Source organism: Apis mellifera, linkage group LG8, assembly GCF_003254395.2.
Source record: "Apis mellifera strain DH4 linkage group LG8, Amel_HAv3.1, whole genome shotgun sequence".
Taxonomy (NCBI): Eukaryota; Metazoa; Arthropoda; class Insecta; order Hymenoptera; family Apidae; genus Apis; species Apis mellifera.
In genome coordinates this window covers 3,651,702-3,672,128 of record NC_037645.1, presented here as the reverse complement: position 1 = coordinate 3,672,128, position 20,427 = coordinate 3,651,702, and the positions used below count along the sequence as shown (strand labels likewise).

General features: G+C 33.9%; 1 protein-coding gene across 1 annotated transcript in view; it reads right to left on the bottom strand.

The window, feature by feature from the left end:
* Positions 1 to 20,427, bottom strand: part of LOC413183 (G1/S-specific cyclin-D2) — a 46,667-nt gene that overhangs the window by 22,118 nt on the left and 4,122 nt on the right. The window contains exon 2 of the mRNA XM_396634.6: positions 11,705 to 11,920. Coding sequence (XP_396634.2) covers positions 11,705 to 11,920 — 216 coding nt within the window. The remainder of the gene's footprint in view (positions 1 to 11,704; positions 11,921 to 20,427) is intronic.

Below are 20,427 nucleotides of genomic sequence, written 5' to 3'. Positions count from 1 at the left end.
GGCGACGACATACGAGGCAGAAAAGCGAGTTTACGCGGCCTCGGGCTGGTCACCGCCCCCGCCGACTCGTTCATAGCGAAACTATTTCTAATAGCCGGCTACGCGCCGACGAAATCGGCTCCTCGACGCCTCGGACGAACGGGTTGAATTTGAAGGAGTGAAAAATTATATCGCGAAACTCGTGCCCCGATCCCGTCTATTCACTCTTTTCTCTCCTTCTCCCCGCCGGGGGGTTTTTACGTAACGTAAAAGTAAGATGGAACTCCGTGTGATTTTTCGGGAGGGAGGGAGGGAGAGGAGGACCTTGAAGAAGAACGTTAGAACGGGGCTTAGAGAAAGTTCCAGTTGAGGGACCCAGGCCTAGGAGAGTGGTATTTCACGAGTCGGTGCTATTTCTGACGGTTTCTGGCGAATGAAAGTTGGTTGGTTGGTTTGAAAACGATTTGTGTGTCCATTTATTCATTCGAATAATATCGAGGAAGATTTTACAAGGGAAATGAGAAAATTTTTTCGATTCAAATCTTTGTAAATCTTTATAAATAAATTTTGATTGACGAAAAGATTAAAGATTAAAAAAAGAAAAAAAAATTGGTCGGCGATTTTCGAAACGAGAACCTTTCGAGTGTAAAAGTCTGTCTGGTTTTCCTTTCACCAATTTATCGACGATTTACAAGATGTACAACAGCTTGTTACAACAGATGCATCGTTTTTTTAACTGCATTCCATAATATTTTGTTGAGAAATATCGTATAATTTTGTGTAAAGAATTTTAAAGAAGCAAGAGAAATAAAATAGAGGAAGAGTTACGAGCTTATATATATGTTACGTATGATTTCACGATGGTAACCTATGAGTATACGTAACATAGATGGAACAAACGCCCTCTTTACCGACCTATCGAATAGACCACGTGATCTATCTTACCTACACGCCTCCCCTATATTCCCCTAGATGCGAAACAATCCGATTTGCAGAGCAAGCACTTGTATTATTTAAACGAATTGGAGGAAATAAATCAAAATAGGGCAAAGTTGCGTGAATATATTCAAGTAATGAAACAATCTGTAAAAAGAAGTAATTGAAAAGCTCGTGTGTAACACTGGAAGATAGTAATAAAGGCCAACAGAGATTATAATACTGATTATAACACATCAATTCAGTAAATATGATATAGCCGTATCTAATAACGATAAAAAAGGCAAAAACTTTCCATTCAGAAAGTCCCAATATAACACACAAAATAATCATAAATACTATCCAAACAAATCCTACAATTTAATCCCCCTCTCCAAATTGATAAAGCTGGGTCATAGGTGACCGTAACGTTTTTGAATTAGATCCGAATTAAGTAACTTGATAATTTAATTTTTATTTGTAATCTGTATCTCGCGCCATTGATGATCTTTTATGATGTAAAAGAAAAAACAACCGAGATGAATTGATCCATCCAAAGTGTCAATGGGATTATCTATAATCCGAGAACAATTCAATTAAATCAAATTTAAAAAGTTTAAAAGCTATAAAATTGGAGGAAAAAAAATCTATTTCCTATGATTAAACTTGGCTTTAGAAAACTTTTGTAGTAAAAAGATGCGCGTATACGCGAAAAAAAAAAGTATCAAAATTTAAGGTTATGTAATAACCTTGTGGACGAATAACACTTACGTAACAAAAAAAGGATTCAAGAATTATAGAAATGCGTATATATATATATAAAACACACGTTATTGAAAATATTAAATTATCCTCAAAAAAAAAAACAAAAATTATCGCGAGAATAAAAGCATTCGTAGTGTAAAGGAAACCTAACCTCAAAACGATACGAGAGAAATAGAAAATAGAAAGCTGGAACCGTGGCCACTTTCGATAGATAGGTCAATTTCGAGCGATTTGAAGGAAGATTTAATCCTCGCTTCCTTTTCCACGGATCCTTCCGTCCCACTTCCATCGAAATGGAAACCTGCTGACACCGAACGGACACCTGTCGTGCAGCCACTTTAAGGTAGGCCACGTAGAGGAAGGAACGCCTTTGATTGGTCAAGATGCAATGCATATGCGTATTACATATATCCTATATACAACAGGTTGTCCCTGTAATAAAAAAAAAAAAGAAAAAAAAACTCACGATGCATTACGAGCGATATTTCGTTCCGGTGTAATTTTACGTACGTTCTTCCTTCCGCTTTGGAGTAATTAACGCTGGTATGGTTCATTTCAGCCCAGCGGGATCATTTGTTTGAAATTTTATAAACGATAATATCTTCTCATTTACTCGTTTGATACCGGCACGATTTTTCTTAATTAATTTCATATATTTATATGAAGCCGTTGATAAAAACGAACGTGTTCTTTCTTCTTTCTTCGTTATTAAATAATAATAATTTCTTTGCACGGATATTGTTATTTCTAAGATTCAATTTATAGTTGATCGTATGAATAATACGATCTTTTATATCATCTATCGTTTTCCAATTTCACATATTTTTCGAATCCAAATTTATCTGAATGCAGAGTTTAATATTCGAAGAGATATCTTTCTGTTTTATATATTTCTATCCCTCGATAAAGAATATATATTTCCTTTATACTTCTTCATCTTGCTCTTTAAATGAAAAAGGATGGAAAGCAATACCTTATATATAAAAACTTGTTCATTTTTCGATAATTCCTTCTAATTACAGCAACAGATGTTCGGCCATGGAACGAAGTATCGATCATGCAACGAAAGCTTACTTACTTACCAGGTTAATTTTAACAATAAGAAAAAACGAAATACATCTTATCCCTTTCTCTCGAAAAAGCCTTCTCTTCGTCGTTTCGATCGAATAACAAATTAAGAAACGGGCATAAATCATATTCGAGGGAGACAGGGAGGGAAGTTTGAAGAAGACAGATGTCTGACGACGAACGTGTTCATCTACTGCGTATTTTACACTCGCGCGTACATGGATTTACACCGATGGCACACGATTTGCATACGAATCTTCCTTGATATATGGAATACGATTAAAGATCGTTTGTTTTCTTCTTTTTTTTTTTTTGTAATTTCGAAATTATTTCGAAGAAATATTTTATCTCACTATACCGATCGATCATCTTTCTAGGGAATTATCGATATCATTTGGAAATTTTCATTTCTTCCGTTTTCAAAGCTAGGTAAAAATATTATTCGCAAAAGAAAATTAAAATTTTCTTATTCATATTTATTTTAACTCGATATTTTCGAAATGATATCGAATCACTTTTAACGAGCATACAGATTTCATCCCATTCAATACTACGTTACCGACTGAGAACACGTCGAAGAGAAATTAAAAAACAAAAAAGAAAATAAGGGAAAGAAAATATAAATTATCGAACCGATTAGATAAAAAAAAGAAGAAGAAGAAATTGCGCGGAATTAAACACGGAATTAAGCGGAATGATTAAGTGTAACCGAACTATCGCGTGCCTGACCGTGGCTCTCAAGGCTCCTTTATCGGCACGAATAATCAGGAAAAGGCGAAACGTCTGACTGGTGAACATCCGCAAACGGCACCCAACTATGTCGAAGTTATGGCTAGTCGGTGGTACCGTGATCGAGAATTATGCGGGATATGGGCTAACGATCGACAGAAATTAGAAAGGAAATTACATCGAATAATTAATAGTCGAAGCGGTAATTTGCGGGAGAAAAATTGGCTCGTTATCCCTGCTTATTAATACGGGAAATACGACAAGATCTGCATGCGTAATGGACAGGTGGATAGTGGATTCGAACAAGAAACTTGGCGTTATTGTTATCAGAAATTTTCAATTTTAAAAATTTATTCTTAAATTCAGGATTCTTATTTTTCTCTTGTTCATATCTGGTAAATTTAATCAATCGATCGATGTCAATTACACGAGAAGATTGAAGCAAGAGAAAAAAAGAGAGAAGGATCATAAATCAAATCAAATGGGGAGTCGACTTTAAGGCTTCAAGAAATTGAGTCGCCTTGAAGGACTTCGATCGACAGGAGGCTAAATGAAAAAAAGTCTGAAGGGTCTTCCTGATACGACAAAAGCCGAAAAGAAGGGGTCAAAAAACTTCACAGCTGCTCATTCTCCATATATACGGTGCACACGAATTTTTTACAGCCAAATACAACGTGTCGATCAATTTTCCAAATAATATTAAACTTGCCAACCCATAAAGTTTCCATAAAGATAACAAGGATTAATTCGATCAAGAATTAACCTCACACTACTAAACTAACTCTATGAAACACACAAACACTCTTCCAATAATTTCTATCCATCCCATCCTATATTAACAAATGAATTCCTAATGAACTCTCAAATATAAGACCCAGAAAACTCGTAATCATTACCAAGGGAAAAAAGCACAATTTTAATTTTCACTTGTCAACCCATAAAGTTTCCACAAAGATAACAAGGATTAATTAGATCAAGAATTAACCTCACACTACTAAACTAAATCTATGAAACACTCTTCCAATAATTTCTATCCATCCCATTCTATACCAACAAATGAATTCCTGATAAATTCCCAAATATAAGACCCAGACCCAGAAAACTCGTAATCAAGGGGAAAAAGCACAATTTTAATTTTCACTTACCAACCCATAAAGATAATAAGAATTAATTCGATCAAGAATTAACCAAACCTACTAAACTAACTCTATGAAACATACACAAACACTCTTCCAATAATTTCTATCCATCCCATCCTATACCAACAAATGAATTCCTGATAAATTCCCAAATATAAGACCCAGAAAACTCGTAATCACTACCAAGGGAAAAAAGCACAATTTTAATTTTCACTTGCCAACCCATAAAGTTTCCATAAAGATAACAAGGATTAATTCGATCAAGAATTAACCTCACACTACTAAACTAACTCTATGAAACACAAACACTCTTCTAATAATTTCTATCCATCCCATCCTATACCAATAAATGAATTCCTGATAAATTCCCAAATATAAGACCCAGAAAACTCGTAATCACTACCAAGCACAATTTTAATTTTCACTTGCCAACCCATAAAGTTTCCACAAAGATAACAAGGATTAATTCGATCAAGAATTAACCTCACACTACTAAACTAACTCTATGAAACACACACAAACACTCTTCCAATAATTTCTATCCATCCCATCCTATACCAACAAATGAATTCCTGATAAATTCCCAAATATAAGATCCAGACCCAGAAAACTCGTAATCACTACCAAGGGGAAAAAGCAATTTTAATTTTCACTTGCCAACCCATAAAGTTTCCATAAAGATAACAAGGATTAATTCGGTCAAGAATTAACCAAACCTACTAAACTAACTCTATGAAACACACACAAACACTCTTCCAATAATTTCTATCCCATCCTATACCAACAAATGAATTCCTGATAAATTCCCAAATATAAGACCCAGACCCAGAAAACTCGTAATCACTACCAAGGGGAAAAAGCACAATTTTAATTTTCACTTGCCAACCCATAAAGTTTCCACAAAGATAAGGATTAATTCGATCAGGAATTAATCAAACCTACTAAACTAACTCTATGAAACATACACAAACACTCTTCCAATAATTTCTATCCATCCCATCCTATACCAACAAATGAATTCCTAATAAATTCCCAAATATAAGACCCAGACCCAGAAAACTCGTAATCACTATCAAGGGGAAAAAGCACAATTTTAATTTTCACCACGACATCCGATCACCTCGGCTCGCACCTGATACATCCCGATCAACAGGTGACGCTTTCCACTACAATTACCCAAGCACCTGGCCCACATCCGCGCGAATATATCCAGATCCTGTGCGCCGTGTCTCTCATTCGCAGCCTCCCAACGAACGCCTCTTCCTCATCCGCCGTACAACCGAGCGAAAGAGGAAGAGAGAGAGAAAGAGAGAGAGGATAGGAAGATAGGAAACGGGGGGGTTTCCTCCGAGTCGAGGTCGAAAAGAAAGGGGTATATATATATCCTCGTCGCGTTGAGAGAAGCAGCTGGCTTTGGGCGCAGAGGCACGGGCCCGGTGCAACCCTCGAAGGGGCCCAGGATATACCCGCGGTGGCGCGGCAAGCACCTGGCCCTCACCTGCTCCCCTCCCTTTTTTTCTCTCCCTCCCGTGCCTCCGCTCCGCCGGTGGTGAGGACAGCCGGCCGGAATTCATTCCTCTACGTATTCCTATAGTATATTTTCGCATCGCCGAAATGCGAATCGTCGTATTCCTTTCCTTTTTGCCAGGCCTTCTCCGAACGTTTCCGGCTGCGAGGCACTTTGACACCGGAACTTCCGCCGGGTCAAGCGATTGTTTTTCTTTTTTTTTCTTGAATCTTTTCTCAGAAAACTTCGAGAGATCGTGAGAAAGGATTTTTAAAAATTTGGCAAAAATGAGAAACGAGACGAGAAAAAATTAATTTTCAAACGATATTTGTAGCTATGAAACTTTTCTAGAAAGAAAGAAAGAAAATTGTTACCTATCACGAATTTTTCCATCAGAAAAAGATATTCCATGTAAAACTGGTCGCAAAATGGCCGACAAACGACACCCCTCGACGGAGTGAAACGGGAGAGGAAAGTTGGTCGGCGAACTAATTTCCATACGTCGTGGCGCAATTCGCGGCAACCCCCTCCCCGTTTCCGGCCCACCACTCGATTCCGTAATTTCACCCGGTTGCGTTTGCTCGATCGATAAACTTTCCCGTGCCTGTTGCACGCGTGCCGGTGCATGTGCATTCCAGCGTGGTGTGCGCGCTGCAGGTGCACGCACACGCCCCCACAAGGCTAACACCTTTCTTGTTTATTTTCCAACGATTAGCCCGCAATCCTCCCCCTGCAACCCTCGCCTTTTCTCTTGTTCCGTTTCAGCGGAGGAGGAACGACAACAGCCCAGGCTGGACGTTTATCGACGGAGGGTGGAGAAATCGGCAATTACCCTTTCGAATGTGGCGATTATCTGGCCATCTTCCCTCCCTCGCTTTCGACTTTTTGGTTATTACGCCTGGTTTGCTTTTGCTCGCGATTGTCGTTCGCCCGTGAAACCAGGTGTGGAAATAAAGGGTGGTTCTTTATTGTTTTTTCCTGCCAGTTGTCACAAGTTAATCGTTGTTTTGATTCGAGGATTTATCTTGTGCATTTGTTATTCTTACTTCTTGTAAGGTATAAATTATATATCTTTCATAATTTATTGATGCATCAATTTCAATAATGTATATTTCTGATTAATTTTATTAATGGATTTTAATATTAAATACCATAGTCTACGCCTCCATCCAAGAGGAATTGAATAATCCATTAGGCAGATATTTATTGTGTACAATGTGATAGCGAGATATGGTGTACCAATTTTAGTTGGAACTAGGTTACTAATCTTCTAATGATCCTGAGTCGTTTCTAGACCAGGAATGCAATTTTACAACGTGTACAAGATAAACGCAAGAAACATGGATACGCACGTTCATGTTTTCACAATGAAATATTTCAATATATTGATTGGTTAATACGCTTCTTTCAACGTTGCCGGTAACGATAGAAAAGATATGTAATGCGCAAACATTTGCAGAATACATAAATATACCTGTAAAAATCTTGATGAAACTTTTGAATAAATACAATGGAATGGAAGAATTTCTCTCGACGAATATTGAAACGTGCGTTTACAAAAGTTTCTAAATCTTAATCCTTTCCCGTCAAATTTTCCAAACAAACACGCACGTCGTGTCAATCGTCAGAGAGACAAATAAAAAAGTATATATACTTTTACAGTTCGCTCCAGTTTCCTCCTCCTAGGAGAAGAAACGGATGAAATCAAATTCGAGGAGAGACCGAAATGAAATTCGACCGAGATCGTTTCCACATTCCAACTCGACACTCGAGTCGGTCGATCGTGGTTGAAAATTAAATAAGACTCCCCGGTATCAGTCGTTATCTATTTAGGCTTGCTCAGCCTATCGCTTGTTTGCCCGGGAAGCGCAGTTACGCTTTCGTGTTCTCGAAAAAAAAAAAAGAAGGAGGAATTCGCGGCGTTTCCTATGCATCCCTTGCCTTTCGTCGTCTGAGAGGGGTGAAAAGTGGCCGAAAACGTCAGATCAGATTTCGCCAACTTAACCCAAGAGTTATTTAACGAGGGTTAAACCGTGACTATTGTCAGAGAATTAAATTAAAAATCTTTATTTTATATATTTTGCATAAATATTTTGATTTTTTAAAAAAGAATCTCTCTTTTATGATCTTTCGTGTATACAGGGTGTTGAAAAAGTGGCTTCGAAAGAGGTTGATATGCAAAAATGTACGTTGAATGTACGCTCATTTTTCAAGCTTCGAAACAAATATAAACATTGTCAATTTGATAGGAAGATGGATTTGTTCAAAGTAAAACGTAAAAAAAAAAGAGGAGGGAGGGGGAATGCAACATTAATTCTACGCTTTATCTGGTGCCATTGTACTCAGGGCTATTTTCTGACAATGAGTAATATCTGAAACGAAATGATAAACGATACCGCCATTCTAAAAATGAAATGTCGGCGTTAATAGACGTGCTGAAGAGCGTCAAGATATCTCAATATTAAGTACAATATACTGAAAAACCACCAATAACACTACAAACTTGAGAAACCGATAGGAATAATTTTTAATTTCGGATAATTCAAACGTGCAAACCCGATTATTATTATACTTTCCCAATCTATCTCATTTATTTTCTGTTAAATAAGCAAAAAAAAAAAAAAGAGATACAAGATAAAACAAAGGAGGAGGACGAGACAAGAATGAAAAAAAAAATCTTCCTCTCTCTTGAAATGTAAAAATAGATTTTCCAGTGTTACTCATCGACCACCTTCGAGCAATAATAGAAACTAATAAAACGTGATTGATATAATGCGACGAAAAAGAAAAATGGAGGCGCGTAATATGATGCGTATATCTCTCACCTTAAACAAAATCTCTTCCCGACGATAATAAATTTTCGACAAAGCTCCGGGTAAATCGGGTTCCGGATCTCCCACGAGAATTTTTTTTCTCTCTTTTTCTCTCTTTTTTTTTTCGCGCAAAATTTGCCATCTCTCGAGATTTGGAGACACGTTCTGACATTTTAATCGAAGGTGACGGCGGATTCCAGCCGACTATTTTCGAATACAACCTCGAACGCTGTTTCCAACCATCGTGACAATATATCTCTGATTCGTTCGAATCGATCAAATTATACCGTCGATGAATTATTATATCTCCTCGATTCAATATGTGTGTGTATATGTTTATTCAATCATGGAATTCGATTTTCTGATGCATGCAACGATGTTATCGTAAAGTCTTCCCGATAATATTAATTAATGATATTAGATTAGATGGTTAAATTAAATTGGAAAAGTGTTTTGTTCCATGTTCAATTGTTAGTTAATTTATCGAAAAAAATATAATCACAATTAATTGCACTCGATAAGACAAAAATTGTGATATCGAAAATTATTAAACGGATGGATAAATAACAAAAGTTTCCATCAATGTATCGATATCCCACGTATATTGTTACGAATTCATGGTTGGTTAATTTTTATGAAAAAAATAATTTAATTTCCTTCACCATCGTGTTCTCCACTTTCTCAAACAATTATTAACAAGCAAAATTTAAGTGTCTCGTGACATTGAGAATTTTAGAAGAAGCTCGTCTTTATCGCTCGAACAATTATAAAGCCAAAAATCTTTTCGATAGCATCGATTTTTATCAGATAACACGCGACACGTTTCTCATTCCTTTTCCTTTTTTTTTTTTTTAATAAATTAGCAACACCACCACGGGATCAGATTAGATAATAAATTAAAGAACCGTCTGGCGATTGTTTGCTAAATATTTTTTTTTTATCTCACGAAACTTTTTTTTCACATTACTTTTTTTTTTTAAATATCTTTTCGTACTTCTCGATATCTGACCTACATATTTCCTTCAATTTGTATTTGTTACGTTTAATTGACTTCTTTTTTTTTAAACAAATCGAAGAATAATAAGATTCCAAAAAGCTGCCTCTTATTAATTAACAAATTTCTAACTTTTAATTCTAATTATTTTATAAAAATAAAAATTGTAAATATAAATATATTATTCATTCTCTTTTAAAAATTCATATTTCCATTATTAAAAAAAAAATTATATCGATGCAACGAATTCAGAAGATCGAAAAAGCAAGGACGAAAAATCGATATGATAGAAAAGGAAAGAGAAAAGAATAACCATCGGTGGATTTAAACCGACATAAACGTTAAATCCGAGAACACGGAATAAGCAAGAAAATTCCCCTGCGTCTGCTGTAATCCTTACATTCCACGAATATCAAACGATCTAAAAGACGTCGTAACGTTGCACGGCGAAAAACAAGCTGAACACGCGTAAAACGTCAGAATCGAATGATAATCAGGCGAGGCATGGTATCGGCATGGGACAGGTTATCAGAAGGCTCGAGAGATTTAACGGTCCTCGAGGAGGAAACAACAACGTGGAATAGAACAAGATACAGATAACGATGCGCCCCATTTTTTTCTTTTTTTTCACCAAAAAACGCGCACAATACGTAAAATTTCTCCTATGAAAGTTTCATGACGATTAGCATGTTAGCCGCCACGCGAGTCGATGGTGGTCTATGATACATATATATAAGGGAGAAAGGGAAATTTGGAAGTACCGTTTTGGAAGTGCATTTCGTGACAACAACCCGTGTCGAATTATCTCTCGTCGATTTTATTTCTCTTTTATATTTGTATCAAAAGATATTCCCGATTTTTTTATTATTCTCCCCGATGATAATTAAATAGAAAACTCTAACGGAATATTTTATTTTTGTTTTGTTTTCTAACCGAATATACGTGTATAATATAAAATAAAGGATATTATAAAGGAAGGAAAGAAGACTACGTTTGAAAAAGCGAGAAAAGAAAGCCGAGGCAAGTTTATCTTTATTGGAGATCTTTCGTGGACGGGAAAGGAGGTGAGAGAGAGAGAGAGAGATATCGGTCGCGTGACTTTGCACCGAAAAACTACTGGTATTATAGCTAGGCTACTGGTATACCTGGCTTTCGAATTATCGTCCAAAGTAAGGGAAAAAAGTGCAATTAACGATAAGCTTGTGGTGTCGCGTTTCGTTAACGAACTATGTATGTTTCAACTGCGACATTGTTTACCAACAGTATTTTTCTTCTTTCTCCAACCTTTTAACCCCGTTAACCTTGAAAGAGTCGCGAAGTCACCTATACATATAATATTCATAAAATGGCATTACGCTTTACTTTGGCGCTTTACTTTACGTTTAAAATTTTTTAATAACAATTCGTTCGGGTGAAGCGTCTATCGTTTATCAATTATTACCCACTTAACAAAGCCCAAGCATAAAATTCAATTCAACCACCACCATTGTCTCTTAAAGCGTCCGTTCTTTTTTTCCAGGTTGCCTTCCACGGCAACGTGCAATATTTAAACTTTCCTCGAGCAAGCCAAGAGAGCACACGTCGCGTTTTTTTATCCCAGAGTACAGTTTCTCTACGCTCTACCCATATCGTGCCAGAAAGAAAGTGATAGAACTTTAAATATCCCAGACGTGATTCGAGTCAAATTTTTTTCAAGGACCAGAATAGACAATCGTTCCTCGCCGAAATGAGCGAGGATAATAGAGATAGCGGAAGAAATATTCATATGGAATAAATGGGCGAAATATTCACTTACCCATAAGTCATCCATGGTGATGGAATTGTCTGTGTAGAAAACGAGAACCTCCGCGGTGAGCGGTGACGGCTCTCGCAATTTCGAGGCGAGAAGTAGGCAGGCAGTTCCTAGCAGCTGCAGCTGCGACTTCCTGATCGGGCAGATCGAGAGGAACCTGTCGACATAGTTCATCGACAGGGGGAAGACCTCGTCCTGGCACTTCTGCTCCTCGCATACCTGTCAACCATCATCCAACAGATTAAAATCTGTGCCTACGCGTGAAGGGGTTGTTGTCGACAATTTGTCCCCCCCCTCTCGGGAGGAGGTGTCGAGAAGGGTGGCGCTTGGGAATCGGGGATGCGTCGATACCTGGTGTTGAATTAAGTGGAACGTGGGTAAGGTTTTGAAAGGTTTTGCGGACGATGATGAGGGATGAGGGGAATCTTTGGAAGAGAGGGTATTTTACCCGTTATTCGATTAATGAATAAACAGAATGTATATTAGATATTAATGTAGTATTTTTATTTTTGGATGGATTAAGAGTGAAGAGTCTTTTTTTACAATAAAAAAGAAATTTTGGATTTTATCTCTTTCAAATGTATCTCTACACTTTTGTTTGCTTATTGGCAAATGATTTTGTTAATAATATTTTTTTATATTAATGATATAAATTGATAATTATTTTATTTTAAATTAAAGCAGAATAGAAGCTGATCTTCCAATTGGTTTTCTTTGTAAAAAAAATTAACTTGATGTAAAAAAAGCAACGGAAGAATTTATGAAATATTCGAAGGTAAAAATGTCGAAATGTTTTCGAAACGCACGATGACGTGTTGTAAATTAATCGAAACTCGATGATAATTGAACAAAATAACGACATAAAAATAAGCCGAGGACAAGAATCAGAGACCGGATTTCCTCTCCTTGTATTTTAACATCGTGGCTTTGGCTAATCGATCACCCTGGGGCACAGGTCGGGGACCTCGGGTTTTTGTTTTCAAAGTATTCTCGAGGAGAAGATACAATCGATACAGTCGATGCTGAAGAAGAGTGTAACGAGCTTTTGACGTGGAACGAAACTGCACGTTCGACAGGTCGTAATAATTTTTCGTTAAACGACTACAACAACCCGCCTATAATAATTCGATAGGTATAAACGAACGAATCTCGTCCAATTTAAATTGTAAAAATTATAAAACAACAGAAATGTTACAAAACAACGAATTTTCGATATTATATCGTTCAAAAAGAAATACGATCCCGATACGATTCGTGAATTAAATAGTGGAAAATTACTTTCTACGAAAGAAAAAAATAAATAAATAAATAAAGAGAATTCTTACGTTAGAAATTTCTTTTCTCCTTTGTAGAAAATTAAAATTATTTTTCTTATATTAAAATCTACGTAAAGAGAATCGTGGAATAATAATTAACCAAAATTTTCCACGACGGGTTGGGTGCAGCCATACGAATCGTCGCTGCCATTCCACCCTTTTCTAACCCTCCCTCTGCTCCACGATGCATGCACAATGACCAATTAACGCTAAAAAAAATAATTATCTGTGACTTATCATCGATTAAACATCCGTGCGTTTGAGGGAAAAATAAATAAATAATAAAATATAAAGGGAACAAGATAACTAAATATATTCAATTATGAAAATCAATACAAACTTTTTTCCTATCGAAGAGTATTTTTTTTTTTTGATCTAAATTTTCAATTATTGAATGAGGCAAGTTAGTTAAAAGATCGTTATAGAAATTAATGAGATTGAAGATGAGATACGTTAATATATTGTTACAACGTTTCAATTATATTTCAATACGTGTATTATTATACATTAAAGCATATCCATTCAACGTTTGAATTATATCATTTCTCGACATTTTTCAAATAATTTATAATCCAGGCTGGGAAATCCTTGTGGGGCGGCCTGGAATCCTTATCCCTTCAATAGAAATGAATCGCATTATAGTCCCCACTGTTCTCTATCCCGACTTAATGAGATAGAGTCTCGTTGAATCACGTTGAAAGACCGAGGTCTAAAATCGGCCATCGGCGTCGTCTTGAATGGAAACCGAGGTTTATACAGGCAAAGTCTCGAAGACGATACACCAACCAGGCGCGCAAATGACATTTTAAAAAAAATAAATGTAAAGTAACCTGTTTTTTTTTCGAGAAAATTGAAAATTTGATTGAAAAATTCTTCAAATTTTCATTTAATTTTCTTGAAGCGAAAAAAATTATATTCCATTCATTTTCATTCGTGGTAGAATCGAGAAGGCTTCGAGAGAAGAGAAAAAATCGAATTGGAAAGTTTACGATTCCAATTTTTTTCGAAAAAACGAAACTTCAATTTTATTTTTGCTGATAAATTACGTCACTCGTTTCGAAAAAAACATCCTGTATTATAAAATCGTGCATTCGATTGCACATAGAGCTATATATATTTATGGTAATCGATTAGATCACCCATTGGCGCTAAACTTTTATAATCTTTCCGTATGATTCATCGTCTTTTACATCTCATTCTATTCCTGTTTAGGTTCTAATGTTACTGTTTGCATCAACAGTGATAACATTCGTGAATGGTTTACATCGAGGGACGAGAAAGCCGGCAAAACTTATGCTGCGATCTAAACGCAAAATTTCTTTATTATCATCATTCCTTCCGAATTCTCAAAAAAAAAAAAAATAAAAAAGTAAATAAATAAATAAATATACAGTTAGACTTAATTAGACAAGGAATGAAAGATCGAGTTCAAACTGCGATCTAACTTATGCTGCGATCTAAACGCAAAATTTCTTTATTATCATCATTCCTTCCGAATTCTCAAAAAAAAAAAATAAAATAAAAAAGTAACTAAATAAATAAATATACAGTTAGACTTAATTAGACAAGGAATGAAAAATCGAGTTCAAACTGCGATCTAACTTATGCTGCGATCTAAACGCAAAATTTCTTTATTATCATCATTCCTTCCGAATTCTCAAAAAAAAAAAATAAAATAAAAAAGTAAATAAATAAATAAATATACAGTTAGACTTAATTAATTAAGGAATGAAAGATCGAGTTGAAACTGGAAGGAGAAAAAGAAATTTAACCTCCCTTTAACCTCCCTTCGACTAAACTTCTTCGTCAATGGATATATATATATTTCCAAACTAATTTAATCTATCGATCGTTATCGGCCAATGCCCCAATTATTCGTAAGGAACAAAAAAAATAATAATAATAATAATAAATACCACTCCTGTAAATTTTGAATGAACGAGAACGATATCTCTTTCAAAGGCGCCGCATTGTTTCGAAGGTGGTCGTTTCCACGAATTGGCCTAGGCAGCCAATATATATCTCGAGTGGCAATTTACGGCACCGTTTTTGTACATTTTGAGGCGCAGCGTGCGGTGCACAGATGCGTTTTCGACAACTATGTGTTACCGTTACGATTTTTTCCCCCCTTCTCCAAATAAACCGAATAAATATTTGGCTCGATTATCCAAATAAACGAATTCGAATTGAATTCGAGAATTTTTTTTTCCTTTAACCCGCCTCAAAAGTACCTTTCCCTCTTCTCTTCCCTGTTATTCCTTCATTTATTTTATCGCGAGATTACGAAGAATTTTTATACGCATCATCAAATACACGTATCTTTATATTCGTTTTATCCTTATGAAATGTTTGTTCTCCGTTCTTCTTATATTCACAAATAAAATTGTGTATGAATATAGGAGAGATTTATCAGCGCAGCCGAATAAAAGTCGCAACGCAGAGGGGATGAATTAAAAACAACAAACATTTGCCGATCAAATTTTTCCCCGAAAAGATAAATAAAAAAAAAAAAAAAAAAAAAAAGAACGAGTCACTTTCGTAATTCACAAGTTGGAAACGAGTAATCCTCCCAAGCTATTACATCCGTGCATCTGTTCAAATATTAAAGAAAGTTTGGCTCGAATTGGAGCTCGATATCTCTCGTTCGGATGAGGAACACGTTTCAAGCTCGAATTAAAAAGAAACAGGGGGGAGGGAGGGAGGGAGGGGAGGGGAGGGAGAGAAGGTTAAAACCGATAAAAACTCCATGGGCCAACAAACTCCTCGTCTGTATATATATCTGCCAGACGGTCATCCGTTACCCTTCATCATCCGGATAATTATTTTTGCGAATCGTTTGCGAAAATTCCCCCCCCCCCTCCTCCCTCGAAACGAGAAAAAAATTCTTATATTGGTCTCCCTTTTGATATTTTTTTCTCTCTCGCCCTCCCTGTCAACAGCTGCGTGCCAAGAGAGCGTTATAGGTTATCCTTCGATTTTTTTTCCTTTCGTTGATAGAATTTTCGATATTTATTCAAATCTTTTAAATTTTGAAATATTTATAAATTTTGTATGCACATTGATCCTTCGAATATATATATTTTCGCTTCAAAAGTTTTGAATAAATTGGACCAATAAGAATTTTAATTTTATTCTCTATTATTAATACCTAGAATTCCTTCATTTCCTAAATTCCCTAGAAATCCTCGATACGATATTCGAATTGAGAGAATTTTTCAAAACGAGAAAAAATTGTTTTTAGAATGTTTATAAAATATCAAAAATACGTATGGAGGAATTAATAATTTTTTTGAGAATTTTTGATCGAATAAAAATAGTTCTGATTGAATGTTTTGCCATTAGAGGATTCGCCTTTTCTCCCTAGAATTTCTAGAAGCATCAATCCTCACGATAGATTCATTTTTAGGCCTCAAAATCAATTTAACAATTAGCAAAAAAAAAACTCTAATTAACAATGAAAATAAAATTTCAAAGTAAAAATAACTCCAAAAATCGAACTTTTTATCCTATCCTTATTTAGAAAGTTATTAATATATTCCTCGTTTCTCTATTTAAAATTACCGCCATAACCTTCATAACAAAATTTCACGATCGAACACTTTATTATATTTAGGTAATTGCATTTAATTGTTGACCAATTTTCAAACATTTTTATGATTTCAAGGGCCAGATAGAAGTTTCGACATTGATTATTTGCCACGATAAACTTTAATCCGTCCTTCAACGACGAAAGGAAAAAAATGAATATGTTTGACATATTATGGATTGATTCAGAGTTCGATTCAGAGTCTATTCATAATCGTTAGATACATATTTGTTGTATTATTTCTGTTTATAATTTTTGCAATTTTAAAATAATCCAATGAATCATGTTTAATTTTGAATTATCGTATTTATATTTATATTTAAATATAGATTTTTATTTTTTTATTTCACGAAAGAAAAATGAAATGTTAAAAATATTAAACTGCGTAATTATTGTATTTTTATTAATATTCTAAGAAATATTTTAACTGGATGAAGTTAAAAATTGAAAAATCCTAATAAACCTAACCTAGATGATATGAGACTGTGCTTCTTGTTTCATTTTAAAACTTCCATAAATTCTTCTATAAATTTTAAACTTTACCCTATTTTGTCTACTTTCATATTTATATTATTTTTATATACAACGTTATAAAATGTTATTTCTATTAATTTTTGTTGACAAGAAAATATAACACCAGTTGTGACAATAATTTTCTTAGATGTCCGTGCACTCGAAACAAATTTTAATTTAACGTTGGAATATTTTTAACTGATGGATAGATTCTTCGACTATGATCTCAATATTTCGAGGTTATACCGATGTTTTACCGATTTAACAGTAACGAATTGTCGACACGAAAAAAGTATTTTCGTCGAGGATGATCTCGGAATATATATTGAAATTTTTAAATAAAATCGAACCTGGTTTCTAGCTTCTCTTTTCATTTGCAATTTATATATTTGCAACATTTAACCTCGATATTAATAAACACTAATTCCATTAACGCGTGGCATTTAAAAATTATTTCGATTAATATTAATATCGATAAAATAAAATCAATATATTTGAAAATAAATTAACAAACGTGCAATTTTTAAATTGATAATTCATTTTAATTACTAACAATTAACATTTTCGCTCTAAAAGGAAGGTTTCTTCGTCTAAGAAATCCCAAATTAATTCAAACAAGTATATCCTCATTAACACGTTAAAATTGTAAAGAATATTAAGAATATAAACGGAAACAGATTTACACAAAAATTGAAAAAGAAAAGAATATCGATAAAATTTTCAAAAAATTTCCATACATTGTAACAAAGTTTTAAAATTTATATAAAATTCTATTAATATATATTAAAATGTATTTCATTTTCAAATGTAACGATAAACTAATCTTTCTAAATATATTCTCATATATAATATATTCAAAATAAAATATTTGCAATAACTTTCCAATTTTTTTTTTTGAAAACAATCCAATATCTCTAGTAAATTTTTCTAGTAATCCAAGTGAACGGACCTTCAACAAATATACATGAAAATAAAATAAGAACAAACGTCAAGGAAAAAAAGTAACTAAACGCTGCGAACTTTTTACTAAATAACCTAAAATCTAGAAAATCCCTAGCAATATAAAGTAACCAAAATTACACGCACAAGATATCACGTGTTCAACGAATATACGCGAAAATGATGTGATTTTTCATAGGAAAAAACGAAAAAGCAATAAGAATATAACCGAACGATCGAGTTGAATGAATTTGAACCGAAGTGAATCGTTCGCGAACGCCGCACTAATGCCAAAGAATTCAAAGCAATGGACTTCGACACGCGTGTATACACGACCCAGTCCGGTCACGTTCTCGTGATTCAAGGCCGAAACCTTTACAAACCTTCTGATCGTTGCAATTAATCACGCAAAAAAATCAATCGACAGCCCAACTAAAATCAGGCCTTGAACCCGCGAATCGCGGGAAATCGGATTGATCGAGATGCTCGTTCGAAGAATTTGAGAGGTTATTTAACGTGATCGAAAACGTTTTGTTCTTGCAAACGGAATTTGAACGGATAGAAATCTGAAAATGAAACGATATTAGTGCGGGTTCTAATATGTACAATTGTACATATTACGTGTGATGAGTCATAAAAGTACTTAAATAGATATTAATTCTAAGAATAATTGTACGGAAGATTGTTTGTTTTTAATATTACATATAATTTGCATACTTCGCGTGAATGAAACAAATATACGTATATTGTGAGTGAGTTATTGTAAATTGTTTCGATGTTATGCGAATAATATAATGTTTTGAAAAGTTTTGTATTTGAAAAATGTTCGCGTGAAAAATAACCTAGAAGGAATTTTACGTATTTCAATTTTATTACGCGATATAATTTTATAAATATTATATTATTATTTTATATATTTGCGATAGTAATGAAAAAAATTTAATAAATGTTGTTGCAACATTTATACAGCAACATAAGAATCTTTAATGATTCTGTAATTAATACGTACTTGACATTTATAGTTCTGATTATAAGTATAGTGTAAGTAGTTTGAGTGAGTGTTGCTACTATATGCGCACTTGTGAATTGATAAAAAGTGAAATCGCAAGTTTTAATATTAGATTAGAACGCGAAAAGTACTTGACACAGTTAAAAAAAATTGGCTTCAGATAAAACCAGAAACGAATGATTTTGGACAACCTTGATTTTTAAATATAAATCGCAAATCCTTGAGCACGAAAATTAATTAATTCTTTTAGATATACGATTGAACATTCAGTATCCAAATTAATTGGGAGATATAACTGTTTCGATAAAAAAAAATTCTCGAAATCAAGAATTCTAGCCATTTTGATTATTTTATAATATCATGAGAATAATATGATATTTTTTTTAAATCTTATTTCTATCTTTTATATTCTTAAATTAAATAAAATAAATTTTGTAATTATCGAACTACATTCTTAAATTGAATAATTAATTTCTATATATATAAAATAAAATATTTTGAAATATTAAAATGAATTTGTCATAAAAAATTAATATACTAAAAAATAATATACGTATTGCACAAGAAATTAAGATTTATATACTGGTAGATTAGATAAATCCCTAAAGTATTCTTATCTCAACATTTATAAATATTATAAAATGAATTATACAACTTTGATTTTAAATATCTCGACTCGAATTTTGCGAAAAATATAATCATAATGAAAGGTTAATTGCGAACGAAGTGCGTTGATTTTTGAACGCATAACGATTTCTAATTTAACTTTGTTACGTCATTAGAAAGCGTGGACCATGCGAATTCCTAACTTTCGACAAATCAATTTCTTGATAGATTTAGAAAAATTTTTAGAAGTTCGATTCAATTTCATACGAGAAATAAAATTTTATCCTATCCAAGGAGGAAATTGCATTTTGTAGTATCAAAATTAAGATTATAAAAGGAATGTAAAAATACATATTGAAAATTTGAAAAATTGCAAATTTTTAAAAATATTTATTCAATTTCACCGTAATATAATAAAGACTCTATTTTATACTTACAATATTGGAAGAATTTGTGTAAAAATAAACAAAAAGCAATGAAAAATATGTGTTCTCTACAGTTTTACAAAACTTAACCTTTTTTACGATACAGATTATCAAAAATAATCAATGACTGACATCATAACTAAACATGAATATTACAACCAACCACATACTTCACATGAAACATTCTAATCTTATCAAACGTTAATTCTTAGAAAACCAACTCTTAAAGTACTTATATATACAAAATTTCTGCACATTTAAAATTTTCACACAGCAACGTTAAAACGACAAACTGCCACTGGAACAGCATCAGCGCCCTCTTGCGCAATTGA